Source organism: Panicum virgatum, chromosome 1K, assembly GCF_016808335.1.
Source record: "Panicum virgatum strain AP13 chromosome 1K, P.virgatum_v5, whole genome shotgun sequence".
NCBI classification, from domain to species: domain Eukaryota; kingdom Viridiplantae; phylum Streptophyta; class Magnoliopsida; order Poales; family Poaceae; genus Panicum; species Panicum virgatum.
In genome coordinates this window covers 42,841,637-42,854,416 of record NC_053136.1, presented here as the reverse complement: position 1 = coordinate 42,854,416, position 12,780 = coordinate 42,841,637, and the positions used below count along the sequence as shown (strand labels likewise).

The following is a 12,780-nucleotide window of genomic DNA, read 5'->3' as shown; positions in this document are numbered from 1 at the left end:
TCAACACAAACCCACACGCCAATACAAAATCTTTAGCTGCCTATGACCGCTAACTTACGTGGACCATACGGTGGGTGGTTTTCACCCTTTTGTTGGTATTCTACTATACAGTAATCATCCCTACTGTAAGGATTGTGATATGTATGTACTAAGCGCTGTAATCGTTTTCGAATCAATTTATTATCATTGTGACATATTTTGGTAGGCTTCACAAGTGCTCACGTTACATATGGTAACTTGTGAGAAGACTCTGCAGATCAACGCCAAGTTGTCAAATGGGATGTAAATGTGAAAATTACGTCCGTGGTGGTATGCATAAACTTCTGTCAATATTGAGTCTACCTCTGGCGAGGTTTGTGAATAGACCCGAAAGATTTAATTTAGTTTACGTCATGATCAGGACATAGTAGTGCAGGAAAAGGGTGACGGTATGTTCTAGTTCCACTAGTAAAATTATGGTAATTAAAGCATGTGTAAATTAGTAACGCAAGTTGCTTTTGGTCTTAAAATATACGATCCACACTGTGGGTTTCCTAACCAACACTTTGATTTTCAACCACCTAAGGCTACCTGTTGATAGAGGATGTTTTAGAGAAACTGATTACCAACAGAAAGCAATTTCCATCATTCATTGAGTAAAACTGTAAAAGTAAGAAGAGCCACTGCAGTGCTCTCTTTAGTGTACACAGATAGAGTAGTAGCAAATGTACCAAATTTTTTGGAATGGTACAGGCATGCCCATGTTCTTTATTTTGATGTTACATAGCCCATTTTCCACCAAGAGTCGGGGATCCAATCCCAGCTGGGAGCTACTTGGGGGAAGAACTGCACGTAGAAAAAAAAAATCTCCGACTGGTGACAGGTGGCAATTCGAAGCCTAGTCTAGTCAACTCTCGCTGTAGCACACTATCACCCTCGCGAAGGTGACCTGGTGAAAACGACGCGCGCACTGATATGGCTACAAAACTACCAGAGCTCTCGCCATCCAGTTAGTAGCGATCGCGCGTGACGGACCCGGCAGGGGCGACGACCGCGTGACATCTGATTGGATGGTACGTAGCGTAGGGTGTGCATAGGGCCATGCATTGTGCTTGCGGAGTGCTAGACCCTGCTCAGACCTCAAGGACGCCTTTATAGTCTCTACGCTTGCACTAAGCCTAACGGCACGTTTCCTCTGAATGTGCGTAGTTCCCGTAACCCGTAACCCCGAACACCAGCACCACCCAAACAAGCTGATTGGCGTAGCGATGATGAGCTCGGCTGGAGAAATATTTTGCACCATGGCTTGCGTGCTGGCGTGCTTGGCATCCATGCCGCCGCCTGCATCCGCTGCCACGGGAGATGGAGGGATACTGTATATCCCTTCGGCCGCCTCACTAGCTCACTGCCCGTCCAGCTGCGGCGACGTCAACATCTCCTACCCCTTCGGCATAGGGGCCGATTGCTTCCGGCAAGGCTTCGAGCTTACCTGCAACAACAACACTCGACCTCCGAAGCTGTTTCTGGGCAATAGCACCACTCAGGTCACATACATATATAGTGACTTATCAGTTGAGGTCCCTATGTTCTTTAACATTACATTGGGATCAGGTATGAACAGCACCTACAATATGTCCTGGGAGGCTCCAGCTAAGGGTTTTACTATCCCGAGTTATAACGCTTTCTTTGTCCTGGGATGTGATTTTGATGTCAACTTGTTCGATCATGTGAGAAATCCCATCGGCTCTTGCATGAGTAGGTGCCACGGCGAGGTAGTGCCTAATCAAAGGCTTTGCAATGGGATCGGTTGTTGTTTCATCAGTTTACAAAAAAACATCTTAGGCTTTCAGGCAACAATTGTTCGGGCAGATGCTATGGCAGCACGATCAGATTCTATGCACCCTGACATCATGGCTTTCATGTCGTTTGAATATTATACACAAAACGCAACTGATCTTTTCTCAAGCTGGACAAATACAAGCAAGATTTATGGCGCTACACTTGAGGTTGCCATCATGGACCAGCCAAGCTGCGAAAGTGCGCAAATGAGCAACGCAAGTTATGCTTGTGCCACCAACAGCAACTGTAGAAATGCATCATCTTCATATGGGGGTTACTACTGCTACTGCTCCGGTTATTCCGATCAGGACAATCCTTACCTTTTGGAAGGATGCCCGGCAGGTGCGCCCCCCCCCCACCCTCATGCACACGAACACATTGCTTTTTCAGCTTTTAACCACTTGTTCTTACGTACTATCTGTCAATCTGTTATATGTGGTGCAGATTACAACCCCAGACATAAAGAACACTGCCCGACGTCATGTGGAAACATGAGCGTTCCCTTCCCTTTCGGGCTCGAAGAAGGCTGTTTCGGAAACGAAAGGTTCCGGCTTAATTGTACAGCAGCAGGTGAAACGCTTTTTAGCATTGGATATGTACAGTATCACGTGAATAGTGTGTCAGTAGAAGACGGGACTCTAACGGTTAGCAATATGCTATACAATTCAAGCTCTGGGAAAGAAGCAATAATAGCCAAGATGGATCAAAATGGAGGTATGGAGATGAGCGGCCCTGTGGAAGATGAATTTGATTTTTCTATGGAATATGACATTGTCATAAAATGGGCAGTAACCAATTCAACTTGTCAGAAAGCTGAGCAGAATATGAGCAGCTATGCATGCCGCAGCTTAAACAGTTTTTGCCAGGACGTGACCCATGGCTTAATATTTATGGGATATCATTGCATTTGTTCTTCTGGCTACAAAGGAAACCCATACATTCAAGATGGTTGCCAAGGTACATCCCCCCTCCCTCCTTCAGTATTTGTGAAAAGAGATTATAAATAAGATAATTAAACAGGGGTGTTTTAAGCAGCTAGTACTGCCACAATATATCTATAATAATTGACATATATATCGAATAACAAATGAGTTATTTGCAGATATAAATGAATGCTTACTGACAAACAACTGCCATGGTATATGTCAAAACACTCCTGGAAGTTTTATATGCACACCATGCCCTCATGGTAAAGAATTTGATTCCTCAAGGAGGCGGTGTGCTATATCAACGAAGCAACGGAATATTCTTCTAGGTACGTAAGCTATTACCAAACAAAATCCCCATGCAGTTAAGATTTGCATTGTAAACATTAACATGATTTCATAACAACACAAATTCATATCTCTATAGGTACTGCAATTGGAACTGGTTGTGGCCTTGGCTCCATTGTTATTGCATTGGGTGTAATTATACTCGCCAATAAGTGGAAGAAAGGCATCCAAAAGAGAATCCGACGAGCATGCTTCAAGAAAAATCAAGGTCTGCTATTGGAGCAACTGATTTCAGATGAAAGCGCTACAAGCAAAACAAAGATATTCTCATTGGAGGAACTTGAGGAGGCGACCAACAACTTCGATGCTACTCGTGTCCTTGGTCGAGGAGGACATGGCACGGTTTATAAAGGAATTCTATCTGACCAACGTGTGGTGGCCATAAAAAAATCTAAAATAGTGGAACAAATAGAGATAGACCAGTTTATCAATGAGGTTGCTATTTTATCTCAAATCGTCCATCGCAATGTGGTGAAATTGTTTGGTTGCTGCCTAGAAGATGAGGTGCCCTTGCTTGTCTATGAGTTCATTTCAAATGGCACTCTTTATGAACTTCTTCACAGTGACACTACAGTTAAATGCTTGTTATCATGGGATGACCGCCTTCGGATTGCAATGGAAGCAGCAGGGGCACTAGCTTATCTACACTCGGCTGCTTCAATACCAATTTTCCACAGAGACGTGAAGTCTTCCAATATACTCTTGGATGACAACTTCACAACCAAGGTTTCTGATTTTGGTGCTTCAAGATCTCTTTCACTTGATGAAACTCATGTGGTGACAATTGTCCAAGGAACATTCGGTTACTTGGATCCAGAGTATTATCATACTGGTCAACTAACTGAGAAGAGTGATGTATATAGCTTTGGAGTAATACTTGTCGAACTTTTGACAAGAAAGAAACCAATTTTTATCAATGATTTAGGTGCAAAACAAAGCCTTTCCCATTATTTCGTTGAAGGACTTCAGGAAGCGTCTCTTGTAGGAATATTGGATTTACAAGTTGTGGAAGAGGCAGACCAGGAAGAGATTAGTGAAATTGCATCACTTACAGAAACATGTTTAAGGGTCAAAGGAGGGGAGAGACCAACCATGAAAGAAATAGAGATGAGGTTGCAATTCCTAAGAACAAAAAGGCTGAGAAAAAGACAATTTTTACATGAAAAAGATGGAGATATTATTGAGCCTTTGTTATGCCCGGAAGCTAAGAACCCATATGAACATATGAATATTGCCAATGATACCCATATAACTCATCAAGGGATGTCCGGGAGCTACAGTTTGGAGCAAGAATTTGCACCTTCATTTGGGATGCCACGCTAACTACATTTGTGCAAGATAACCATCCACCAAGTGCTTGCTTAGGTATTGAACACATCTGAGATACATATCTTATAGTAAATGAAGGATCACATTATAGTTAGCTTCCTTTAGATCAGACTATCACCTAGATACATACATTCCATGTGTATGGTCGATGTATTGTATATCGCGTCTCTTGTACACTTAGCTTTTATATTTGTACAGATGCATATAAGTACCACATAAGTCACTGTATTAAAGATATGGTTGTATAAGAAAATGTGGTGGTTGTCAATGAGTCCAATAATAATTTGATGTAAATAGCAAATGGTAAGATCAGTGATTCCTGTAGGGATCTGACTGATATATGATTTATGCTGCAGCATATTTCTGCATCTTTTTTGCAAGTATTAGCATGACTATTATCAACTGACGCTCAGAACAGTGATATATTTCGAAAGACAAAATGAACTCAAGACAAAATCAAGATTTGGCAAGATAAAAATCGTGACAGTATCAATAACACGGTCAGCAACTTGTGAACAGAGAACTTTAGAACTCCATTTGCTGATCTGAAAGCATATAGAAAAACCCCAGTTAGCTTGCTTCTAGCTACTTTAGATTTCCACTGTGAGCGCGTGTGGGTCAGTACCTAACCTTTGGAATGTTTCGTACCGGCCATTGTTAATACATCGAGCAATACATTCGATTAAGATGGGTGCGTACCAATTCTAGGAGACATTCATGGCGCCGTGTCGGATGGCCGGCTGCTGCTCGCAATGGGAGCGCGGGAGTAACGGAGTGGAGATCCCCAGCCTGAGGGGAACCTGCTGTCCCGCACTGCAGATTCTCCTGCCTGAGGGGAACGTTGCGGCGACCTATCGATAGCGAAGGCGGCGCTCGGCAGAGTCGGCGATGAGCACGAGAGACTCTCGGAGAGAGGAGAGACAGGGTACCAACACCACGACGAGGTCCGGGCTCAAAAGAGATATTGCGAGATGGGCCGATGCGGCGCTTCATTCAAAGGATGGCACATGAAGGAGAGTACGTGTTATTTTCCTCCCAACCAGTCCGTACTGCACCATGCCTACTTTAATATTTTATTTTTCTGTTTCATATGCCTTATTAAGCAACAAGCTATAATGTTATTTTCCTTTTTTCAGGTTGTCCGCTCTTTACGTCTGCTGAAAAAATTTGATACAAATGAGTTTCAGTTGAAAAGTACAGCGTCAAATTACAAATTTGGCAAAAAAAGGTCAGGCTACCAATCAAGTTCTGGAACTTCCATTAGAGAACTGTATATATGATAGGATCAGTGCCGAAGGGACAGAAGGTATAACACTTGTTGAGGTACTACTCGGAAACCTTACATTGGAGCAACTCTGTGGTATTATGTGTTTGATTGATGATATGCTACACTCCTTAGCATCTATTGGTGCTTCAATTTTTCTTGTTATTGCAATTGTGTTTCATCTCTAGTTGTACATGTTCCTTTTCATCTACATTCTCTTTTGATACTTTATTATGGTTATATTGCCTAAAACCAGATTGAAGATATTTGTTTTGCTTGGTTATCGACTTGTGGTTATGTTATTTATAGATATGGAAACATGAATAGTTTCCCATGCAAACATAGACAAGATCATGGGGACAGAAATAGCATTCTTGCTGACTCAGTATGCTTCCTAGTGAAAAAAGTAGATCCATGAGCAAAAGGAACTGTCTTGAAGCCCACAATGTATTGATAATAGTCATCAGTATATAAAGAAGCTTCGAGTACACATCATTGTGTGATATTGTTTGGTGTTTGCTTGTGTCATCCAATGTGTGATGCAATTTTTATTATTTATCTTGAAATTAGTATAATGTCTTGTACAACTTCCCATTAGATTGGCAAACGTCTTGGACACAACAATTCCAAAAGGCTCCACAAACGAGTATCATCCATGCTCAAAAACTTCAATCCAACTTGTGAAGCAGAAGTTCCAGACAAGACATCATAGTACCAAGTTTGGACTTAAAAAAACTTCTCACTCTACAAAGCTGGTACTGCTCTGCAAAATTTTGGGGTGCTATCAGAAGATTGTGATGGTGGTTCGGATTTGTGGTCCCTAGTTCCATCGAAAGAATTGGATCCTTCTATCCCACACGACAGTTTACTCTTGCTTGAACAAGAGAGCCACGATGAACCAATTGGACATCATATCCAGAACGACCTTGACGCTTCTGCTGGAGCTTGTCAATTAGTTGAAGAAGGTACAACAACATAGATTTGCATAAATATCTCTTTCACTACTAGAGAATTGGTCATTGCCAACGGGCTATCACCGCCGGTTTAACATGAACCGGCGGTGATGAGGTATCACTGCCGGGTCCAGAGTAGGTGGTCGTAGTGGCCGTTGGAACCGGCGGTGATGCTGATTATCACCGCCGGTTCGTGGTAGGAACCGTTGGTGATGTCCTGCGAGCATATCACCGCCGGTTTGTAACACAACCCGGCGGTGATATTAAGCATCACCAACGGTTCGTGTTTCGAACCGGCGGTGATAAGCCTGTACAGTACAAAACCCCAACCCCTCCTTCCTCCCACCACCTTTCTTCTCCAACCCGACGGCCACACCTCTCTCCTCCATTGTTGCTGCCGGATTTTGCCGAAATTCTCATGAAACCTCACCATTCTTGATGTATTGGCTCCACCAACTTATTCTAAGGTTAGTAGCCATCAATTCATTGGCTTTGTACCCATTTTCTTTGGATTAATCATGCATTTCGTGATGAATTGATCAAGGAGGGCTTTTTTCTCCATTTTTGGATCATTTCTCATCATTGGGGCTTCTTTTTTTGTTGTTTGAGTGAACCAACTTGTGCTAGGTTTGTAGCTAGCAATCCCTTTGATTCATAGCCTTTATCTTAGGATTAGTCATTCATTTTGTGATGAATTGATCAAGGAGAGTCTCTTTTTCTTCACTTTAGGATAATTTCTCATGAACACTCATCATGAAGTCATCATGGAGGCTCATTAAATTTTGAGGACTGGACTTCACATATTTGATTCAAGGTAAGAACTAGCTCTTTATGGTTAGATTGTTGTCATAATTGCGATGATTGGGATGTAAGGGGTCTTTCTTAATTAGTTTATAGGATATTTATTAATTGTGATGATCGATATGTCAATGCTTTTTCTTAATTAATTTAGATGACATTTCTTAGTTTTGATGATAAGGAACTTGACAAAAATTAAAGTAGATATTTTAATTATTGAAGTAAAGACTCTTTCTTAATTGATTTAGATGGCCCTTAAAGTGTGGTATTTGTTACGAAACTTGATAAACTGAAAATCTATGTGTTGAGATGATAATTTTACTAAATTCAGATTCTTGGATGTTTTCTTGTGTGCATAGATGAATCGAGGTTGGATGTACGGTACAAAGGCTGGAAATTTGGAATTTGTCAATGGTGTGGACTCGTTTGTGCAGACTGCCAAGGCACACAAGAATCTACAAGATGATGGCTACGTGTATTGCCCATGCATTGATTGCAAAAATCAGAAGCACTTTGGCAATGTTGAGCAGATCCGCTTTCATCTGTTATTCAGAGGTTTTATGCCCAACTACCAAGTTTGGAATAAGTACGGTGAGGTTGGTGAGACAATGCACTCCGTCCATGAGGACAGGTATGAAACAGTGGAGGAAACAACTAACCCGGAAATAGTAGAGGAAACCGGACATGAAAGCGTAAATGAAACCATGCATGAAACATTAGTTGCTGATGATGTTGTGGATGCACTAGACCAGATGATACGTGATGGGGAACCGGATTTTCTTGACAAAAAGAATCTGAAGAAGTTGGAGCAGATGAGGATAGATGCAAGAACACCACTTTACCCAAGTTGCAGCGTGTCTAAACTTGAAGCAAACCTGATGCTATTGGAGATGAAGTCTAGTAATGGTTTGTCAGACAAGGAATTTGATGATTTGTTAAGCTTATTGCAGAAGTTGCTGCCAAGCCCTAACAGGTTGCCTGAAAACACATACCAGGCGAAGCAAATGATTTGCTCAATGGGATGGAGCCAGGATCTGAGTACAGCATAATCTAGGTGTAATGTCTAGATCGTATCGTTCTTGTCAAGCATTGTAATATATTTGGTGTATGGACTAGATGTTCTTAAACTTGATGTGTGGACTCTATATTTTTTTATTATGATGTTTGAACTCTCTCATTTGATTTCAATGTATAATATCTTTATGGTTCAATTCTGCTGCAATAATTATATATTATATATGCTATACAAATGTTATATTATTAATATCTGAATATATTTTTTTAGTGGGAAAATAGTCATCACCACCGGTTCTAAACAACGGTTTTTGAACCGGCGGTGATGCGCCACCCATCACCGCCGGTTCTACAATAACCGGCGGTGATAGCCCCCCATCACCGCCGGTTCTAGAACTGGCGGTGATAGCCCCCCTCATCACCAACGACATAAATCCAACACCTCCCGAACCGTTGGTGATACTCCTTACGAACCGGCGGTGATGTGGGGTGCTGGAGTAGTGTTTATTTTTGTTATCTTCTGTGGTTAATATCTCTGGGATTGCCACGCTGCAGGAAGAGCTAGCAGTGTACTGATTAAACAATGACCTTTTTCGATTTTAAGATCACCAATAGATCCAGAGAGCTTTATGTTTTTTAATCCAAGGAAACTTAAAGCAAATGTTTGACGGATGCACCCCATTGTTGAGCAATATGATCCATTTCAAATCCCGCGTATCTTGTTTTCCCCCAAGAGTCCTATTCAAAAATCCAAATCATAACGAATGGCATGTTCTTTGGTAGGTTATTAGACTCACATGTATAGAAGTTATTTTGGCGACCAATAATTATATGTGTTAAATTTTTCAAGTAATACGGCGTGTAGTCTTTGTGTGATTTAGGTCGGAGACAAAATGTATTCAACTCAAGGTCACATGCTTTTCTTCTAGATAAACTTCCTTTGGGTCAGAGGAAGAGGCAACGGAGCCGTCCATTAACTTCTGATGATCAACGCCATAGAAGGTACCATGTTGGAGAGTAGGATGCGTATTATGCGGCCGATATATTGCATTGAGCCCCTTGGGCGGTATATATAGAGTACAAAGACTTGGGGGTAAGGCACCTCCCCGATACATATGGCAGTCCGGGATTACATATCCTAACCTACCAAATATACTCTAACAAATTTTACAATGTGATGTTTCAAAAATCTGATGGGAGTAATCTACTCATATTAGATGAGTACCAGTAAAAATAAGAGAACTAATACAGTTCTTAAGGATCCTAGATGAGTACCCGTGTACAGTTAGCTGGAGGCCCACCTTTTTTCAATACAGTGCTTGGTATTTTTTACCTCATCAGTTTACGAGTGCTACTAATCTTTTACCACTTTATTTGTTGACAAATACTAGGCAGCATCCTTGTATATTGCATGCTCTTGAAAGATGCACTTTTGTGATGGAGATGTAGTTAGTTATATATAGTGGGCCCTTAGGTAATTTTGGTCACACTGTATATAACCCATATTTGCTCAAAGTTGACAAATATTCTTGAATGGGAGATTGTAGACGTATTATATATACATGCTCTTACATGGATCATATGCACTAGTTTTTATGTTGACTTCAGTAGGAACAAATCATAATGTAAGCTGCTGGACAATTTCCTTGTACCCCTTCTCCATTGGACACTGCTCCTGTAAGCTTGTGCCTCATCCTGAAAACCTTGGCTCCACTGTTATAAAAATTTCTGGTGATGCATGTAAATGATTACAACCCAATTATAGATACAAGACCTTATAGTTGTCATGTGATATAGCTCGTTGGTCTTGCTCCGGCTATCCTTTCAGTGTTGTCACTGAAAAATAACTCATTCGCAAACATTCATAGGTTATTGTTCTATTATTCAAGTTTTTAAAACAAAACAAAGCATTTGTCACTATCGACATTGTTATTTTAAAGGTTCTAATTTTGTGCTTTGCTTGTATTGTCTTACAGGAAGATCTTATCCATCAGATGGATGTATTGAATCCTCAGGTATCCTGGCCCATTCTCTTTCCTGTACTTTCTTTTTACTGGTCTTGCAGAAGAGATGCCAACCAAATTTCATCAGATAGAAGAAGGTTGAAATACAAACATGTTCTGACTCGCTGAAATGCTGCTTTCTGGCTTGATTAACTCTGCATTACCTTTTTGCAGACTTGCCGGACCCTGTTGGAGAAGTTGGCACTCGATGGGCACCTTCACGTTCGGGTGTTTGAAGAGCCTGTGCCTACAGCTCCGACCATGCAGCGGGCCCTGTTCAAGCAAGACCCCAGTAAAGAACCAGCCAAATGTAGAAAGCGGTATACTTCGCTAATCCAATGAGCACATCCCAGGGGAAATTTAAATATTTGCCATCTTTACGGATGGCACTAGTCCAGATGCCGGTCTTAGAAACGCTCCTACGTATTTGCCACCGCATGCAGTTGAACTCCTACGCATTTGCCATTTGCCACGGCGAGCTGCTTACCCATGAGTGGGTGGAGAGAGAAACAGCAGCAGGAGGAGAAGCACGGCCATGTTGGCTGACTACGTGGCGTGATAGCTCAGCTAAAATGGCAAATGTTTAGGAGTTCAACTGTATGCGGTGGCAAATATATAAGAGCGTTTCTAAAACTGGCATCTGAACTAGTGCCATTTGTAACGATGGCAAATATTTAAATTTTCCAGCTGTAAGAGGGTATGTACTTTGTTCTAAGTTCAGTCGTGAGCGGGTCATGGCAGGAATGATTAAATGTTAGCCTCTCCGGAAATACTGTCCTTGGTGCTTACAAAACTGGGCCATCGCTTTGTCATTGTTTAGGCCGAGGTGTCATTTCTTCCTGAACAAGGCCGACAGTGCCCGAGCGTAGTCTCTGCTCCAGGTGGGAGCAATGTACGAGCTTCGCGTCGGATGAGCGCGCCCGAGATGCCGATCTGAGTTATCATTGCCTCAGGAGTCGGGATAGATGATCCCAGTTGTGGAAATTTTGGCCGCAGGTGCTGGAGCTGCCAGACACGTGTCAAGTGTTGAAGCGAGTCGGCAGTAACCGTGTGATATCCTGCTGATGTTCACTGCTGCTGTGCCGCAATCATTGGCCGCTGATCCATGCGCCCCTCTGATGACCATTGGAGTCATCACTCATCACTTGCTCATCTTCGGAAGAGGTCGCCGGCACTAAAGCCCCTCTGATGCAAAAGGCGCGGGCTTGTTCACGAAAGACATATTGTGACCCAGGAATTGGTTAGGAGGGGGGCTGATCCGAGCTTAGTAGGAGCTGTGTTCAGTATCTTTAATTTTGTATTTTTTAAAAACTCCCATTGATTTTGTAGCCTTGGACCAGGGCTGCAGCCCGGACAGCCCGATCCCTGGGCCTGCCACTGGTTCCTGATCAGACGAGGATGCCTACAGTGAAGGTCTCAGCTCCTACACTTGGGCGCACCCTCGACCGAGTGCCAAGGGATTCCTTTGCTGTGCTTCCCTGTCACTGATGTGTGGGATTGGGTCTGTGCGTCGGTGACCCAACTGCAGGGTGAAGTACTGCAGAGGATCCTCGCGCCAATATAGTTACTGGTCAGATTGCATGGGCTGTCCGTGAAGCGAACCGAACTGTTATAGTATTTGGTTTGGTCTTTTACCAGTTGGACCGGTTGGTCTGGTCCTAATAACTAGGGGTAGGGGAACGGTGCGGACCCATCCACTTGATTCTATGGTTGCAAGGATTTGAAATGCTGCCCCTGCACCGTTTCATGAGTTGAATTACGGTCAATAATAAAATGTACATTCCTAATCATGTCCATCTTTAGTTATCGATATTTTCTTGAATGCGTAGTAGATCTGCGCCTCATTTCGTTGAGGAGAGGAACAAAAAGTACAGACATCAACACAAACCCACACGCCAATACAAAATCTTTAGCTGCCTATGACCGCTAACTTACGTGGACCATACGGTGGGTGGTTTTCACCCTTTTGTTGGTATTCTACTATACAGTAATCATCCCTACTGTAAGGATTGTGATATGTATGTACTAAGCGCTGTAATCGTTTTCGAATCAATTTATTATCATTGTGACATATTTTGGTAGGCTTCACAAGTGCTCACGTTACATATGGTAACTTGTGAGAAGACTCTGCAGATCAACGCCAAGTTGTCAAATGGGATGTAAATGTGAAAATTACGTCCGTGGTGGTATGCATAAACTTCTGTCAATATTGAGTCTACCTCTGGCGAGGTTTGTGAATAGACCCGAAAGATTTAATTTAGTTTACGTCATGATCAGGACATAGTAGTGCAGGAAAAGGGTGACGGTATGTTCTAGTTCCACTAGTA

General features: G+C 42.3%; 1 protein-coding gene and 2 long non-coding RNA genes across 3 annotated transcripts; all 3 read left to right on the top strand.

Annotated features, from left to right (window-relative positions):
• The first annotated feature begins 902 nt into the window (after positions 1–902).
• Positions 903–4,722, top strand: LOC120709740 (wall-associated receptor kinase-like 6). Its single transcript, XM_039995402.1, has 3 exons — positions 903–2,775; positions 2,921–3,073; positions 3,172–4,722. The coding sequence occupies exons 1-3, from the start codon at positions 1,179–1,181 to the stop codon at positions 4,413–4,415; spliced, it is 2,994 nt and encodes a 997-aa protein (XP_039851336.1). The 5' UTR covers positions 903–1,178; the 3' UTR covers positions 4,416–4,722.
• An 865-nt stretch (positions 4,723–5,587) lies between these two features.
• LOC120709776 lies at positions 5,588–10,873 on the top strand. The gene is made up of 4 exons (XR_005689780.1): positions 5,588–5,744; positions 6,284–6,650; positions 10,427–10,465; positions 10,628–10,873. It is a non-coding gene; the product is annotated as an uncharacterized LOC120709776 (long non-coding RNA).
• On the top strand, positions 6,716–8,462 carry LOC120709790. Its single transcript, XR_005689782.1, has 3 exons — positions 6,716–7,105; positions 7,368–7,452; positions 7,796–8,462. It is a non-coding gene; the product is annotated as an uncharacterized LOC120709790 (long non-coding RNA).
• Positions 10,874–12,780: the final 1,907 nt, after the last annotated feature.

Coding starts and splice junctions, on each gene's coding strand:
- LOC120709740 (XM_039995402.1), top strand. CDS start 1,179: ATGTGCGTAGTTCCCGTAACCCGTAACCCCGAACACCAGCACCACCCA. Junction 2,776..2,920: donor CATTCAAGATGGTTGCCAAG/GTACATCCCCCC, acceptor AGTTATTTGCAG/ATATAAATGAATGCTTACTG. Junction 3,074..3,171: donor GCAACGGAATATTCTTCTAG/GTACGTAAGCTA, acceptor ATATCTCTATAG/GTACTGCAATTGGAACTGGT.